Source organism: Mastigoproctus giganteus, chromosome 7, assembly GCF_048544385.1.
Source record: "Mastigoproctus giganteus isolate SK-2022 chromosome 7, ASM4854438v1, whole genome shotgun sequence".
Classification (NCBI taxonomy): domain Eukaryota; kingdom Metazoa; phylum Arthropoda; class Arachnida; order Uropygi; family Thelyphonidae; genus Mastigoproctus; species Mastigoproctus giganteus.
In genome coordinates, this window is record NC_143581.1 from 144,108,637 (window position 1) to 144,127,870 (window position 19,234).

The 19,234-nt window shown below is 36.8% G+C and overlaps 1 protein-coding gene and 1 long non-coding RNA gene across 3 annotated transcripts in view; one reads left to right on the forward strand and one right to left on the reverse strand.

The window, feature by feature from the left end:
- The window catches only part of LOC150083242 (RNA-binding protein MEX3B-like), an 84,536-nt gene extending 78,159 nt beyond the window's left edge, over positions 1-6,377 (reverse strand). For both annotated transcript variants that reach the window (XM_090377932.1, XM_090377931.1), the window contains exon 1: positions 6,041-6,377. In XM_090377932.1, coding sequence (XP_090234058.1) covers positions 6,041-6,266 — 226 coding nt within the window. In that variant the 5' untranslated portion in view covers positions 6,267-6,377. The remainder of the gene's footprint in view (positions 1-6,040) is intronic.
- The window catches only part of LOC150083243 (uncharacterized), a 95,276-nt gene that overhangs the window by 19,450 nt on the left and 56,592 nt on the right, over positions 1-19,234 (forward strand). The gene's annotated exons all lie outside the window — the stretch shown is intronic.

Below are 19,234 nucleotides of genomic sequence, written 5' to 3' on the forward strand. Positions count from 1 at the left end.
TAGTACTGAATGCTTAATAGGCCAGCTTTGCCTTACTGTAGCAGACCTATTTGGAAGTAAACGATGGAGAATATAACACAGTGGCTTCAGTAAGAAACCAATGCTACAATTTGGATGTATAGCAAACTGTTGGCAGTTCTCCCAACTTCATTTTAGGCAGAAAAGAAAGCTGCGATTTTGAGCGAGTTGAATAAGTCATTTACTAGAGATTAAATCCTTCCCTAAAACTGAATAACTGAGTGAATATCCTGAAAAATGCACCCACAACCACCCATCACCAGTAATATTTAGATCTCCTGCACTCTCTTACTTTTTACCAAGTTGAACATAATTTGAACTTTAAGAATGATGCATACTCTTAGTTTTAAATTTCAGTTTTTCGAATGAAATGTTCAACCTTTATCTCAAAAGTTGAACATTTTCAGTTCTATAATTCTATTCAGAACTATGGACACATGTAAGAGATAATTAAATACCATACGTGTGATATTCAATTATTAATAATTATATTTAATAGACAATATATTAAAGCATATAATAAAAGTTAAAAGCATGATGGAAAACACAGATAATGACTAACTTCCATCTATATTTGATATCCTTTAATAAATCATAAATGCAGAGTGCATCATAATTGTTTTGCTTGACTTTAATAGTTTTTGAATTGTTTTCATTCCCCTCCCCCTCCTTTACCACAAGTTGCATTCTCTCACGATTTAAACATGGGCAGTACTGTTAAATACTTGCTCCATAAGCAGTAAGCACCCTAAAAACAAAATACTGTATTATAAGTTATTATTTACTGTGTTCTCGTGTCAACCTAAGTGGAAGAATGGGAGTGATTTTCATTATACAATCTTTAGAAGCTTATAAAAGAACCAATAAAATTTTTTTGTGAATTTTTATATCATTTAAAAACTGCAAAGTTTTCTTCAGTCTGTGTACCTAAATCCACATGTTAAGAAATTACTTCTGTATAGGCAGCATAACATATATAATTGATATATGGAACTACTTCTATCATTAAAATGACTGTATATCATATAATTAAAACATCTCAGTCACAAATGTATTCCACCTCATAACAATTCTCCACAAAGCTGCTTCTGATATTTTTTCCCCCCCTGGCTTTATTTTGAATAAATTCCTCTAAGTATACTTTAATTTTTCATTTCATTAAGAAAAATGTTTTGAGATCAATATAAGATACTCTTATTTGAACTAATATATGTATTTCTCACTGATAAACTCTTGTATTTGTCCTGGTATACAGTTTTAAAAACAGTTTTTTGAGTGGTCGTCTCCATACTCCCTTTTGAGGTTTATTCCAATAAAATATTAAAAATCTGCATGATTTATGTAAAACCATATGCAGCATTTAGCCTTACAAGAGTGCAGTGTCATTTTGCACACAGTCATTAAATGTTTTTATAATTTTCCCTCAAAACCCATTGGCATCTTTGATTTCTTGTATGTAGTATTTGTCCCATTGTCGGGGAGGTGAGACTGAAATAAAAAATTCAGCCGACTTGCCAATTATTGCTGTGCGGTCATTACACTTGGGGAAGGAAATGAGATTGACAATTGGCCACCCTAAGTGCAAGAGACAGCTCACAAAGTGCAAATATGTTAGAATCCTTATATACCTGTAATGTCAAAGAAGTTTTGAATGCAAGTACAGTGCGAGGAGAATTTCACCATGGATGAACAAACTAGCCAGTTTAATAGAGCAGAAAAAAAAATGGCATGGAAAACTTAGAAATAAAAAAAATATACTGATGCTTATAACAGCTTCAAATTGATCTGTAATAGTACCACAGAAAAGGTTAGGATGGCAAAGACAGATTACAAGAAATCTCTGGCCAAGAGAGCAAAGGGTGGGAAGGAGTTTTTTACACAGATACGCATACAAAAACATCCTTGTGTAAAGGGTGCAAGGAAGTCTTAGATAACCCAGCTGTCAGTTGATATTGCAGATGGATTGAAAAGGTACTTTGGATTGATATTTACAGAAGAAAAAACCTTCATGGTGAGGGGAAATTGTGAGTAAAGTGGGAAAGCATGAAATTTGTTATATCAGAAAAATGTTTGAGCCTCAGGGCAAACAAGGCTCCTGGAGTTGATTGCATTTCTCCAGCAATTTTGAGGGAGGCAACAAGAGAATGCACTGAACCACTGAGGTTATCACTGGACTCATGGAAGATTATCTTGGATTGGAGAAGCATTAATGTATTGCCAATACTAACCAGTCAGTCTGACTTCAGCGGTAGAAGAAATCACGGAAGCAATGATAAAGGGTGCATTGTATAGATAGATTCCATTTAGATAGATAAATGAAATTCTGAATGAAACAACGTGGTTTTGTGAAGAAAAACTTAAAACTGATTTCCAGCTTATGAGTACCTCTGTCAAAATAACTAATCAGTTAGAAATAATTTTAATACTGTTTATTTGGATTTCAGTAAAGCATTTGACTCATGTACAAGCTAGAACCTGTGGAATTTCAAGGAAAATCCCTAGATGGCTGCAGTGCAGAAAGCAGACAACTACAATTAATGGTTATTTTTCATATTGGGATCACTAATTTTTTTGATTTTCCTAAATGATATCAGTAAAAGGATAGGAGGGCATGAATTCAAAATTTGTAGATGTCAAAATTAGTGGAGTGGTTAATGATCACTGCCAAGAAGTGCTTCTGGATGACAGAGATAGACTTTGTGATGGTGAGAAAAGTGGCAGCTAAATATTAATGCAAATTCAATGTCTTGCAGTTAGGGAATAGCAAACCCCAAAATAACTTTCACTTGGTGAGATTAAACTAAAAACAGTAGAGGGATTTGGAAGTTACAATACAGTCAGCATGAAGTTTTCCAGTGTAGACATGCCGCCTCCGTAGCCAGGTGGGAAGGAGCAGCAGCAGTGTGTAAACACGCTTCTTGATTAGACCGGGGTTCGAGCCCGTCACCACCAAATACGGAGGATGTGGAAAGGTCAAGGAATGACCACTGCATATCCTGGAGCAATATGGCCTTAGTTGTCAATGCTCCTAAAAACCAAATAACAATAACAAACCAGTGTAGACAGGTGGCAAGGAAGGCCAGTGATCCTCCCTCAATAATTTATCATACATTTGCTTGTAGAGAGATGGAGGTCATAATTCCACTGTATGAAGCAATTGCAAGACCACATTTGGAATATTCTGCTCCAGTATCCCCACCTTTTTGGTTACAGGGCTTTTAAACAAGGCACCTTAGAGGAGACTTGATTCAGGTTTACAAGGTTCTGAGAGATAAGTTTGGAATTTTCTGTAATAGGTTACCTTCCCGGGTGGTTTGAAGCTGACACATTGGGGAAATTCAAAGGTCAGCAGATGGACCTACATGAAAAGGGAATTAAATGTGTAGTTCATTTTATTACTTATGTATATTATAATAAATTAATTATTTTTATTTTTGGCTGGGTGCAGCAAAACTTAGGGCCATCTTGCACCATATGACTAATACTATTCTTTAAGTGAAATAATTTGGTGGCTGATATTAGTTTTGTATCTCAAAAGCATAATACTAAAATAAACAAGTACAAAGATTTCTTTTTATTTACATAGAATCTACATTACGAGATAAACGCTAATAATAGCTTTCTGGCAAACCTGTACTTTTCCTTATGGGTCAAGATCATTTTATTTATCCTTATATTTTGTCTTTAATTAGTTTCTCCATTATTGCCAATACTGATGATACTTTGAATTCTTTTCATTCCCAAAACTTTCCAGTTACAATCTTGCAACAAATTTCTGTTTATACTCTGTTTGATCACTATAGCCAGAAGTTTCACCTTCGTTGTAATTGCTTATTGCAGCTGGTATACAAGTGCAAAAATTAAAAATGGGCTGAGCATTTTTTTTTAGTAGTGTATGGACTTGATCTCAGTGTGATAGCCATGTCCATTATTTTGTTTAAGAAAGTCTTCCTCGTTTTGTTATATATTTCCTTAACAGTTATCTAGTTACAAGAGGATGAGCTCGATTCTCAAATTAAAATAGTTGCCTAGGAAATACCTCTTTAAAGATGATAAAGAATAAATAATATTTCATTTCTTAGTTAGGGAATTGTATTGTGCATCACCTCATTTATGGGATAGGAAAATACAGTATTTAAAATAGCAGTTATAGTATTGTCATATTCTTATACTGTACATTTGGATACTCAAATCATCTTGTAGTTAGCACCATTCACTGGTAAGAGATGGATAAATAATAAAATAAACCCCAGATTAAAAGAGGGTTTGAGATAAACTTGTCTTGTTACCATAACAAGAAAGGTATATAGCAACTAAATGAAAAATGTTGGGTACATTATTTTTGTCTTATTTTATAGATTGTTCTAGTTATCTAAATATTAAAAAAACTTCTTGTTCAGATATTCACTTAAGTATTTCTGCAATAGAAGATGATCAATTTATGAACAGATATGAAATTGATGGGCACTTTTCTTCATTAAAAAAAAAAAAAAAAAAAAAAGCCTTTCATGGTGGCAGTGATCTCCCATATTGTGTTGTCCATGGTGATGGAACTCCACAAGATTGATGCTATGGTGAGAGGAACTGAGTTCTTTCCCTGCAAATTTGTAATTGCACCTTTGGCCACTGGGTGCATATATCTTGTTAATCACAATATAATTCTGTTACCAACAGAGCAGACGCTTTTCAATCTGTGAAGATAACGGTTGTACTAATTGTGGATAATACGCCTGAAGTGGTTGACCACAATAGGCAAAAACAGTCGACATAACCAGGAAGAGACTACTGGTCTTATATGCAAGGTCTGTAAAGGGGATAAAAACGAACTAAGCAGATGCAGCAGGCTTGTTCATCAGACACGTAGAATGATGACAGTTGTGGGCAGAAAAATATACAAGCTACGATTCGACCCAGAAGTAAAGCAACCTGTGCCCTACAGTAATTACCACTACAAGGTTTCATATGAGATCTTGCAAAATAGTCCGTTCCTAAAACTAAAGACTTTCTTCTGAACATGCCAGTCCGTTCTAGAGTAACAAATTCCACCAGCTTTGCTGAAAATGCAGTTTCGTGTTGTGTAATTCACAATGCTAGTTGAATTAAAATCTTATGCTGTTTGCTTGTTTAGAAATATGTGCAACATTCGAGCAAACAGAACGAATATTAATTTGATTCCATTGGCACGAGTAAAAATGCTGTGTACAAGTAGCAATAGAACTGAATTCTTTTAAAAGATGTTGATTACTTTGTTTAGAGAGATGCGGGGTCTGTTAAGGATATGCTATTAGAAGTTACTGATGGAAATTCATCAAGTAAGGATTTGCAACTAGTATCTTCGTACTGGAGAGAAAAGTACACACTGGTGATTTAACCATCTAAAAAATCAAAACTGACGTTCTCAAATTGAGCATAAATTCATGGACGTTTATAGCGTGTTCTATGCAACATACTATGAAGGTGCCTGAATATCAAGTTTACCTGCAAAAAAAAAACTTATTTGGATTTTGAATTTGTTATTTCACATTAACTTACCACTTCACAGACACTACCTGTCAAGTTATCCGAGAAACGTATCAGAAAGTAAGAAATTACACAAGAAATATCTCCCATTTAACATGACAAATTAACTTAACCCGCGCAAGAATTATAATCGTTCAATTATGAATCAAAGCCTACATTAAAAAAAACTGAGAACCTATACAGATGCAGTGTGTGTGTGTGTGTATATATATATATGAACGCTGAATAAGTTTGATTTTTTTATACATTACTATCCAATATAACAAACAAACATTAAAAGATAACTATTAAAATTGCTTTAAGAGATTAATATTTGTCTATTCCCGAAAGTTTGTGGTCACGCTAGCCGGCAACTGCACCGGATGTCACCGCAAACAAAGAGAGGCATGGCGCGTCAGACGCGTTTTGCCAGTTCCCGGGGAAACAAAGAACTGAAATATCTTTGACCCCGTCATTTCACGCTAGTAATGAAAATATAGCGAACATTTATCAAGATTCTTACCCTGTCTTCCCACAATTTCTGCCACGTGTTCTGAACTCGGGACAGGAACACATTCTGTGGTGTTTTGACTCTTTTTGCTCCTCGATTCACCTTCAAATGTGCTGGTTATATTGTCGTTTTCGTTGTTCAGTCCGAGCATCGACAGTTCAAGAGCTAATTGTAGCGCTCTTTGGTCTTCTAACGCACCACCGCTACGATCCATATCAGGGAAAAGACTAGCAGGCATCACAGAGAATAGGGACAAATACACAGAGACAGAAATTAATATAAAAATAAAGATAAACTTTAAAAATTTGACAGCTAGCTACTCGCACAACTCAAGCCGTGCCGCAACCAGCACAGCACCAACCGCACTGCTCCAAAATACCTTCCTGCCCGGGCAATACTAACCCTGACGTCACCCCATCTCTTTCTCTATCTCTCAGTCTCTCTCTCGTGCACTGACTTGGGTGGAACCACGGGCGCAGCGTAGAAACCATCTCTTATAGTTCATTGGGTAGTTTTACACATGGGCGGGTCGGGTAAGATGACGTTTTTTGATTGGCACCTATTGTGACAGTTATCGGCTGAGATTACTCTAGTGCTAAGGATATGTGATGCTCTACAAGTGCATGTGAACCTTCGCTATAATATATATGTATTTGTTAGATGTTAACTACTTTAGTGGTGAAACATTTTCAAGTGTATTTTAATATTATTAGCATATTATACATTTATATATAAAATATTTATCCGTAATATATGAGATCTTTATCCATTCCCGCACGTGACACTACACCACTTAGAAAATGAACTTGCCCAAAATATGTCTCACGCCTTGGAAGAGAAACTGTACAAATCTGTCACAATTCACATCAACAACAAGAAAGTTGGGATCATTATCCAAAAGTCTAGTTATGCTTACGCGTTTTCGTTAAGACTGTGCTAATGTCATCGTAGAAAATCATTCTTCACTTTGCGGTTTTGTTGGGTGTCACATTTTTGCGCCAACTGTCATGCTTTTACCGCCTTTTTTTTTTCAGTCCTGCCTTCGAAAGACTAGCGTGCGCAGAAGGTTCGCGGCTGAATCATTCAAATATGTACTCGCGCTTTTTGTTTATTTTGATTTTCGTAATAGTAGTCAGTCAACAGGAATATCGGATTAAGTAGGTTTTGTTAACCCTTAACGTGAAATTTATTTCAAAGTTTTCTTTTATTTGCAAAAAAAAAAACAAACATCGAACTTCAATTATATAACCACATTCAAATTATTTTTATTTGCTAGTAAAATTCTTCACAGAATGATTTTTGTATCTAGACAAAGCGGAAGATGAAGATAACACGGATCATTAGTTAAATTCTATAGTTTCAGTCAAATTATGTTATCATCGGTTAATATTAATACTTTTAAAATTAATGCTTAGATAACTTAAGAGTTCAGAAAGTACAGAGTCGAATTTATGCCTATACAAGTTATGGTTGTTTGGGGCCTATAATTTGCCATTAACTTGCTGCAGCCGTTAAATTAATTAAAATGTACCCTCAGCTTACTGTGTCCAACAAATTCCCCCCCCCCCCCCCCTTCACGTCCAATTTCTGTTGTACGGCCCGTATATGGATATTTTGTCTAGTGCTCACAAATTTAAAGCATGATATGCTGATGATTTTTCGTTTATGAAGAAACAACTAAGTCCACATGTAATTTTCAGTGAACAAAACTCATACAAAAATATATGTATGAGAGTATACACTATTTGAAGGGGGAGGGGAATTCCCTGCTTTAGTAAGTCACTTGATTAACATAAATATTTTATGACCTGCAGTAAGTTATATCTATACACAGAATACTAAACTATATGTTATGTAACTAGCTGTTCGCCTTATGAATTTATCATGCATTTTTTTCAACTACTGTGTGCATTAGAGTTGTATATAATGAGAACAATACAGTTGATTAAATTGAGATTTTCCCTTTAGCTGAAATGGACTTAGCTTATTACAGCTATTAAACCTGATGGTCAGAATTCATGTTTTTTTTTCCCAAAGTGGTTTGTTTTGTTCATCTGTAAGTGTGGTTAACTTTTGATCACAGGAGATGGCAGAGATAATCAGGATGTGGAAAGGTCAAGGAATGACCACCGCATATCCCCGGAGCAATATGGCCTTAGTTGCTAATGCTCCTAAAAACCAAATAACAACAACGAGCTGTCTAGGCAGCCTGTTTGTGCTGTCATAGAACTTTATATCTGAATGCACAAATACCTCCAGGTCTTTTTCATTTTCCATTACTCTGAGTGTAGTATCACATGGTGCATTACTCTAGGGTTACTGCTACCCATATGCAGTACTTTGCATTTGTTAAACTTCAGGTGCTATTTCTCAGCCCATCTGCCTAACTTTTCTAGATCCTATTGCAGTAGAATTACATCATTACCCACCCTGCCAACCTTTGTGTGATCCGCAAACTTGGACATTTAGCCTGATATACCTTCATCAATATCATTGATAAATATTGAAAACAACAATGGACCCAGCACTGAACCTTGGAGAACTTCACTAATAACATTAGTCCATGAAGAGCAGTGCCCATTGATAACCACTATCTGTTTTCTTCCATTTAACCAACCCTTTATCCATCGCAGTAACTTGCCCTTAATGCCACATTGCTCCAGTTTGTACAGCAGTATTTTATGTGCAACAGTATCAAAAGCTTTCCTGAAAGTATATGATGTCAAAATTATTTTTTGCCTCCAGGTCCTTGGTCACTGCATTACAGTAACCTGTCAGATTATTATTATTAGCTATATGGTGTAAGGAAGTCTGAGGCTTATGCTGCACCAGCCAAAAAATTCCCAGAGAGAGAAAGAGAATCATCAAGAAAGAGAAGAATGATGATATCCAGCTCAGGACCCTGGGTGTGCCAAGATCATACTCACCAGATTGGTTAAATAAGATTGCCCTTTGACAAATCCACTTTGTGATTTCAGTATAATTGGATGACTGTCCAAATGGTCCTGCATTACTTCATTTACTTCTTCCATTATTTTTTCTGGAACAGACATTAAGCTAACAGGTCTGTAATTACTCATATCACCTTCTGATCTCCTTTATAAATTGGGGATATATTTGCACTTCTCCTGTCCATAGGGACCTTTCCTGAAATCAAGGATGCTCTCATAATTATCACTAAGGGTTTGCTTACCTCCTTTGCTTGCCTCCCTTAATATAATTGAATAGATTCCATCTAGGGCTTTCAATACTGGGATCCCAGTAATTTTTTTCCAGTACTGATACAAAAAATACCGGTTTTTTCGGTACTAATTTTAAAAAAATAATTGTTTATAATTTAATCACAAAGGTTATAAAATCACCTTTATGCGATTATGACGTCGTTATCTCTACTAGCAAATGTTCGATAAATCATCGATAGGACACCATGCAACATTGCAACCTGTCCACAATTCTCGGACAACTTCATGTCTGACAGTATCATAACTCCCAAGTCCTGTTCCTCCACTACTGACTTTAATTCAACTCCACCAAGTGTATAAGTTATTTTGGGGTTGCTGTTCCCCAGGTGTAAGATGTAAACCTTGCATTTTGCTGAATTAAAGCATAGCTGCCACTTTTCTGACCATCCTGGAAGTCTATCTAGGTCACTCTGAAGAATCTTTGCTTGGTGGCGATCATTAACTACTCTACTGATCTTTACATCATCTGCAAGTTTAGACCTTATGCTCTCCATCCCTTCATAGATGTCATTTAAGATAATCTAAAACAACAGTGGTCCCAATACTGATCCTTGGGGAACCCCACTTCTTACATTAACCCAATCTGAGGAATAACCATTTATCACAACCCTCTGCCTGGTGCCATCGTGCTATCCATCTAAGAATTTTCCCTATGATTCCAGCCTGCTCCAACTTATAAAGTAACCACTCATGTGGGACTGAGTGAAATGCTTTGCTGAAATCCAAATAAACAGTGTTGAAATTATTCCCTAAATCCAGCTCATGAGTGACCTGTCAAAATGGCTAACCAAATTTGTTAAACATGAGTTTCCCTTTACAAAACCATGCTGTGTATCCTACAGAATTCCATTTCCATCTAAATGATCCTGAATTCCACCCTCGATCATTGCTTCCATGATTTTCCCTACTACTGAAGGTAGACTGGCCGGTTGGTAATTTTCCGTTACACTCCTAGAACCGCCTTTATGTTCCAATTTACACCAATCCAACAGAATCTCTCCTGAGTCCACTGATGCTCTCATAACTAGCCTTAATGGTTCAATGCACTCACTTGCTGTCTCCTTCAAGATTATAGGGTATATGCCATCAACCACAGGAGTCTTACTCGCCTGTAGGTGCAAAATTTCTCATTAAATAATCATTTGAAATTTCAACATCATTAATTACATTTTTGTCAACTTCACTTCCATAATATATCATTGACAAAGAGTTTTTTATGTAAATATCGATGCAAAGTAACTGAGTTCATCTGCAATTTCAGCTATGTTATCTAATACTATCCCATGTCCATTACATAAGGGTCCAATCTGATTTGTCTTTCTGTTCATTGCATTTATATGTGAAGAATTCCTTATCCCCACTCTTTGCTCTCTTCTTTATTCCTTATCCCCACTCTTTGCTCTCTCCCAGACTCAGTAAAGATACTATAGTGAAAATTATATTTCACTTAATAAAACATCTTTCTCCTTCAGAAAATGATGAACATAATTTAACCATGGAAGACCAACATGGAACAGAAGATCAGTGTTCCTCAAAATCTTTCCAAAATAAGAAATTGCCTGACTCCAATGAGATTTTAAAAGATGAACTTGAGTCCGAAATTAATGAAATACTTTTAACTATTTTTGCTAAAAAAGTTCAAAGCCTAGAAATATGGACTGAGATCGTTTACGATTATCTCAGTACAATAGTACCAGAATAGAATCTGAAAGGGCGTTTTCTGCTGCTAATCAAATACTGTATGTACCAAAATTAGATCCATTTTAAACGATCATACTATTGATTGCTTATGTTTCTTTAGAGCTCACTTTATTCGGAGAGGTAGTGTGGATGCTTAAACATAACTAAACTTTGCAGTAACAATATGTATTTTTTTGTTTTTAGAATAACTGTATTTTAATGATTTTTTTCAGAATATTTATTATTGCAATAAAAGTTTATTTAAAACACGAATTCAAGTAATTACAGTACTTGTTTTTATCTTTACTTTATTGCACATAATTGTCAAAATTTATTGAGAAAAACATTTGTTTTTGGAATACCGGTATCCTGGTTTTATAAATTAAAAATACTGAAATACTGGTATTAAGATTTTGACCAGTATTGTAAGCTCTAATTCCATCTACCCCAGGTAGATGGAATTAGATCCTCAACAATTTCTCCTTCACTTTCCTTTCAGTTATCACAAATTCATTTTACTCCTCGTTAGAGTTTAATAAACTTCTGGCATCCCCTTCCCTAAAGAATTCCTTATGTGGAATGTAGATGCAAAATACCTATTCAGTTTGTCCACAACTTGAGCAGGGGCATCAACAGTTAACCCATAGACATCAAATGGCCCAATGTAATTCAACACCTTCCTTCTACAGTTAACGTAAGCATAGAAGACTTTGCTGTTTTTCTTTGCCGGAGACTTCTCATAATCTGCCTTAGCTTGCCTAACTCCTTTGTGACTTGATTACAGATTAATTTATATCTATTATAGGCTTCTGTGTTGCCTGATAATTTATATGCATACTATGCACTTTTCTTCCCTGTCACATGTCTCAATAGTTCATCTGACATCCATTTAGATCTAAGCCTTGAACACTATCTCTTTACTGGTATGAAAAGCCTAGTGGCTTTGATTACTTCCCTAAATACTTCCTATTTAGAATTTGCTGTTGGTAACATCATGAGTTGGTCCCACTGCACACAATTTTAAAATTTTGTGACCTCTGTATTCACCCTTATAAAAGCAAAAGCCTTTCCCTATACACTAGATGGTACATCTTTAAGTGAATCGCACATCAATACATTGCAATTGCTGCCATCTAGTGTCTTATCTGCAGATCCTTAATGCATGAAGAATCACTGCTGATAACCAGATCAGGAGTATTGCTTCCTCTTGTTGCCTCTCTAACATGTTTCTGTAGAAAACAGTCAATCCAAGAAATCCACAAGTCTTGTTAGTGTGTGAGTGACCAACCTACAAATTCCAGTAAACATTTGGAAAGTTAATATCCTCCATTATTGAGACATTCTGACTTGCTGGCCCACTCTATTTTAGTGCATAGCTGTTTGGTATACCCATCCTTGTCATTAGGCCTATAACACTCCTACTCTCAATTTTGTTTTCCAGTGCTTATATCACACCTGACTCAACATTGCACTCATCACCCATGTCATCTGGATGCACTGCCTTAGATTTAATATTCTTAACTAAGAGCATAACCCCTTCACCTGTCCTTCCTGTATACATTGTACTCCACATATTAAATTTCAGCATCACTTATGTCTGACTGACATCATGTCTCTTCTATTCCTGCATGTCTGCATTTGACAACTTAATCAGTACTTCAAATTCATCAAATTTATTTACTAATGCTCCTAGCATTAGTGTATATATGCAAGTATAAATGAACATGTTCTTACACTTAGTTACTGTAATGCAGCCCATGTATTCATTTGTTCCATGATTTCTCACACCAGGGTCTGAAATCCTAGACACCTTGCTTTCCAGGCTGCTGCATGTAGCAAAATTTTGCAAAGTCTCCCCAATTCGTTGAGCATCAGTATAAATGCTGGCATTAACTATTGATTTTAGGCATAATTAAGAACAAGCAAACTTAAACTTGAAATTCTGTTATAAAAATAATTGCAGTTAATTACCCTTTTTATTACAGCCCTGCTTTGAAGTGTCTCTGAAAAAAAATTTCCAGTCAGTCCATTCCTGTTTATAAATAATCTTGTAATTTGTCATCTTTCATGATTATTTATTTATATTTTTGAGTATTTATTGCTTTATTCAATTTACTGGGTATAAGTAACTTCATTTATTATTAAGATGGCATATAGGATGAAAAATTAATCATATGAAGAAATTTAAAAGCTCTAGTTTTCACTAAATTGCACTATTGAATCTCATCTTGGCATGAGTTTGTTCGGCATCAGCAAAGATGCTACTCCAGGAAGCTACACCAAAGTTTTGGAATGGGGGCTCAAGGTCTGTATAAAACTTCCAAAAATCAGTGTTATCATAAATCAACTTAATATTGGTTCTTCCATTATGGGATATTACTTGATTGTGGTTTGACCATTGGCTTGAGTTGAGATGTAACCTGACTATTGCCTTATACAAAGTGACAATCACCTCCTTATCCCTGCCAACAAAATTCCTGTATGTCATTGACTAAACCCCATGAGCTGTCATGGCAGCCTGTCTGCATTGCACAAAAACTTCATATCTGAGTGCACAATTACCCACAGGTCCTTTTCATTTTATTTTCATTCTCCACTACCCTGAGTGTAGTGCCACGCAGTTGGTACGTTACTCTGGGTTTACTGCTACCCATATGCAGTACTTTGCATTTGTCAATTTTAAACTTCAGTTGCCACTTCTCAGCCCATCTGCCCAACTTTTCTAGTTCCTGTTGCAGTAGCATACTGTCATTAACAACCCTGCCAACCTTTGTATCATCTGCACACTTTGACATTAAGCCCGATATACCTTCATCGATATCAATTGTAAATATACAAAACAACAATGGGCTTAACACCGAACCCTGGGAGGAGACTCCACTAAAACAGTCTGTGAAGAACAGTGCCCGTTGATAACCACTCTCTGCCTTTTCTGAATCAGCCATTCCCTTTTTCCATATTAGTAACTTGCCCTTAATGCCACATTATTCCAATTTGTACAGCAGTCTTATGCAGAACAGTATCAAAAGCTTTCCTGAAATCCAAGTATATGATATAAATTTTTTGCATCCAGTTCCTCTGTCACCACATCATAGTGTTCAATCAAATTGGTCAAACAAGATTCCACTAAACAAACCCATGCTGTGTCTGAATTATAACTGCAGTCCTTTTTAGATGATCTTTCATTACTTCTGAGTGATTCTATCAGGGCCGTGCAGAGTCATTTTAGTACCTGAGGCAAGAATGAAAAATTGCGTCCTCCCCTAAAATATTTTAAAAAAAATTAATTAAAAGAAGACTTATTCAAAAATACATTTCTGGTACATGTAAATAATTAAAATTGAGGTTATAAAAGTGACCAGTGGGGCGACAACCATGGTGGTGCCCCAGATGGCACGTAGCGCTCGGTATCTGTACAGTGGCACAACAAAGATTTTAGTCTTGTAAAAGCAAGATAATAAACGGATTGGAATAATCAAAACATAAAACCGAAAACATTGGAAATTATTTAATTTTTATTTTGGACACCCCTTTCAGCTTTAACCTGAGGCAAGAGCCTCTTTTTGCATCGCCTTCGGCACAGCTCTGGACTCCATTATTTTCTCTGGAAAATAAGTTAAACTAACAGGTCTTTAAATTTTGTGTCACCCATTGGATCCCCTTTGTGAATTGGGGATACATTCCCACATCTCAAGTTTGTGGGACCTCCCTTGAATCAAAGGATCTCATAATTATGACTAAGGGTTTGTGTACTTTATTTGCTGCCTCCCTTAATATAATTGGATAGATCCCACCCACACCGGGTGCCTTTTTTTATGTTCAGCTTCAACAATTTCTCTTTCACTTTCCTCTCAGCTATTACAAAATCATTTAGGTTCCCTCTTACAGTTTGATAAACTAGTGGTATTCGCTTCTCTAAAGAAATTCCTCATTAGTATTAGCAAAGGCACATAATGCAAGAAAGCAAGCTTATATAGCATCAGTCAAAAAAAAAAAAAAAAAAACCCCTTATTTCATCCATCCACTCGGTCCAAATGTTTGTCAAATTCTGCCTTGAATCTATTTAAGCTATTAACTTCTACAATGACAGATGGAAGTTTGTTCCAGCAATCAACCACCCGCTGGGTAAAGGCAAATATCCACACATCTATCCTACAACAGTCTTTCCTCAATTTGAATTTATGCCCTCTCAGGCAATTATTCTGAGCAAGAGGAAGAATCCCATCAGCATTGAGCATGCTCAAATCATTCAAGGTTTATACACCTCAATCAGATCACCTCGCAGGTGCTTAGTCTCCAGACACTGTAATTTGCAAAACTTAAGCCTTTCTTCATAAGAACAGCCCTTTGTTCCATTCACAAATCTTGTTGCCCTTCTCTGTACTCCTTCCAACAGCTCTACATCCTTAAAATGAGGCCTCCAGACCTGTACTCAAGGTGTGGCTGTTGTTATTGTTGTTATTTTGGTTTTTTAGGAGCATTAGCAACTAAGGCCATATTGCTCCAGGATATGTGGTGGTCATTCCCTGACCTTTCCACATCCTCCGTATTTGGTGGTGACAGGCTCAAACCCTGGTCTAATCAAGAAGCGTGTACTACACACTGATGCTCATACCCACCTGGCTACCGAGGTGCCCAAGGTGTGGCTTGCCCATTGCCTTATACAAGGGGATAATCACCTCCTTATCCCTGCTAGAAAAATTCCTGTATATCATTAACAAGACACCATGAGCAACTCTTGCAGACTGTCTGCATTGCTCAGAAAACTTCATATCTGCCTGCACAATTACCACTAGGTCCTTTTTATTCTCTACCACTGTCAGTGTAGTACCAGAGAGTTGATACGTTACTCTGGGGTTACTGCTTCCCATATGTAGTACTTTACATTTGTCAATGTTAAATTTCATTTACCACTTGTCAGCCCATGTACTCAACTTTTCTAGATCCTGTTGCAGCTGCGTACTGTCATTAACAACCCTGCCAACCTTAGTATCATCTGCAAACTTGGACATTAAGCTTGATATACCATCATCAATATTATTTATAAATACAGAAAACAACAATGGACCCAACACTGAACCCTGAGGGACTCCACTAATAACATTAGTCCACGATTAGCAGTGTCCATTGATTACCACTCTGTCTTCTCCCCCTAAACCATCCCTTTATCCATAGCAGCAATTTGCCCCCAGTGCCACACTGCTCAAATTTGTTCTGCAGTCTTCCATGTGCAACAGTATCAAAAGCCTGTCTAAGATCCAAGTATATAATATCAAAGTTATTCCCTGCATCCAGTTCTTTTGTGATTGCATCATAGTATCCAATCAAATTGGTCAGGCAAGACTTACCCTTAACAAAACCATGCTGTGTCCGAGCTATAACTGAAGTCTTGTCCAGATGATCCTGCAGTGCTTCCTTAACCAGTGCCTCCATTAATTTTCCGGGAACAGAAGTTGAACTCACAGGTCTATAATTACTTGTGTCAGCCTTTGATCCTCCTTTGTGAATTGGGGTCATATTTGCACATCTCCAGTCTATGGGTACCTCCCCTGAGTCCAAGGAAGATCTCATAATTATGGCTAAGGGTTTGCTTGCTTACTTCCTTCGCTGCCTCCTTTAATATAACAGGATAAATCCGATCCACCCCAGGTGCCTTTCATGTATTTATCTTCAACAATTTCTCCTCCACTTTACTCTCAATTATTACAAGATTATCTAGCTTACTGCCAGAGTTAAATACACCTCTGGCATTCCCCTCGCTGAATAACTCTTCATGTGTGAATGTTGATGCAAAATATTTATTTAGTTTGTTAGCTACCTGAGCAGGATCATCAACAGTGGAACCATCGATATCAAGTGGACCAATCTGATTCATCCCCTTCCTTCTAGAGTTTACATAAGAAAAGAATTCTTTACTGTTTTTCTTTGCATCCTTTGCCAAAGATTTCTCTTAATCTGCCTTCGCCTGCCTAACCTCCTTTGTAATTTGGTTACAGATCAACTTATATCTATCATAGGCTTCTGTGTCACATGTTAATTTATATGTATCCCAAGCATGTTTCTTCTTTGTCATATGTCTCATTAGTTCATCTGACATCCATTTAGGCCTAAACCTTGAACAATATTTCTTGTGTGTTTGTTATTTGGATTTTAAGAGCATTAGCAATTAAAGCCATATTGCTCCGGGATATGCGGTGGTCATTCCCTGACCTTTCCGCATCCTCTGTATTTGGTGGTGACGGGCTCGAACCCCCGGTCTAATCAAGAAGCGTGTGTTACGCACTGCTGCTCCTTCTCACCTGGCTACAGAGGCGCCTAATATTTCTTAGTTGGTATGTAAAGCCTAGTAGCTTCCAAGATAAGTTCTTTGAATGCTTCCCATTTTAAATTTGCTGTTGGTAATATCATCATTTGGTCCCACTGTATAGAATTTAAATACTGTCTGAGTCCATCGTAGTCACCTTTACAAAAGCAATAACCCTTCCCTTTACCCCTAATGGTAGTTACCTCTTTGAGTAAATCCCACTTCAGCACACTGTGATCACTGCCACCTAGTGGTTCATTTATCTGCAGATTCTTAATGCATGAAGAATCACTACTGATAATCAAATCAAGAGTATTACTCCCTCACCGAACATGCTGATGTAGAAAACAACCATCCATTAAATCCACAAAAGCCGTGCTAGTGTGTGAGTGACGAAACCACAAATTCTAGTCAATATCTGGGAAATTAAAATCCCCCATTATAAGACCCTCTGATTTACTGGCCCACTCTATTTCCCTGTACAGTTTCTTATTATACTCATTAGAGTCATTAGGCCTATAGCACACTCGTATTCTCAATTTTGATCTCCCAGTGCTTATGTCACACCAAACTGACTCGACACTGCACTGTCCAGTGATGTCAACTGGCTTCACTTCCTTGGATTTTATGTGTTTCTTAACTAATAGCATAAAACCTCCTCCCTTCCTATCCTGTCTATCCTTTCTGTAGACGTACTCCCCAAATTCCAGTTCTGCATTCCTTATATCTGTGTGACACTAAGTCTCTGATATCCCAACAATATCCGCCTTTGATGCTGTGAGCAATACCTCAAATTCATCAAATTTATTTACCAAACTCCTAGCATTGGTGTACACGCAAGTATACATGCACCTGTTTTTTTTTTTTTTTTTTTTTTTTTCTCTTAGCTACCCTAACAGAACCCATGTGTTAGGGTAGCTTAAACTGAAAGAGTATTTTGCATCTACATTCACACATGAGGAGTTATTCAGTTAGAGGAATGCCAGAAGTTTATCAAACTCTAACAGGGAGCTTAGTGATTTTTTAATAACTGAGAGTGAAGTGGAGGAGAAATTGTCGAAGTTAAACATAAGTAAGGTACCTGGGGTGAATGGGATCTATCTAGTTATATTAAAGGAGGAAGTAAGCAAACCCTTAGCCATAAGTATGAGAGCTTCCTTGGAGAGGTCCCCATGGACTGGAAGTGTGCAAATGCATCCTCAATTCACAAAGGGGGTTCAAAAGGTGACAATTAACTATAGACCTGTTAGTTTAACTTTTGTTCCAGGAAATATAATACCCAAGGCGCCTCCGTAGCCCGGTGGGAAGGAGCAGCAATGCGTAGCACACGCTTCTTGATTAGACCAGGGTTCGAGCCCGTCACCACCAAATACGAAGGATGTGGAAAGGTCAGGGAATGATCACCGCATATCCCTTAGCAATATGGCCTTAGTTGCTAATGCTCCTAAAACCCAAACAACAGCAACAGGGAAAATAATGGAGTCACTGGTTAAAGAAGCATTGCAAGATCATTTAGAGAAGACTACAGTAATAGTTAAGACATAGCATGGATTTGTTAAAGGGGGGGTCTTCTCTGACCAATTAGATTAGATACTATGATGTGGTCATAAAGGAACTAGATGCAAAAAATTATTTTGATATTGTGTACTTAGATTTCCGAAAGCTTTTGATACTGTTGCACATAAGACTGCAGTACAAACTGGAGCAATGTGGCATTAAGGGCAAATTGCTGCAAAGGATAAAGAGATGATTGAATGGGAGACAAAATAGTGGTAATCAATGGACACTGCTCTTCGTGGACTAATGTTATTAGTGGAGTTCCCAAGGGTTCAGTGCTGGGCCCATTGTTGCTTTGTGTATTCATGAATAATATTAATGAAGGTATATCAGGCTTAATGTCCAAGTTTGCAGATGATACAAAGGTTGGCAGGGTTGGTAAAGATAGTATACTACTGCAACTGGATCTAGATAAGTTGGGAA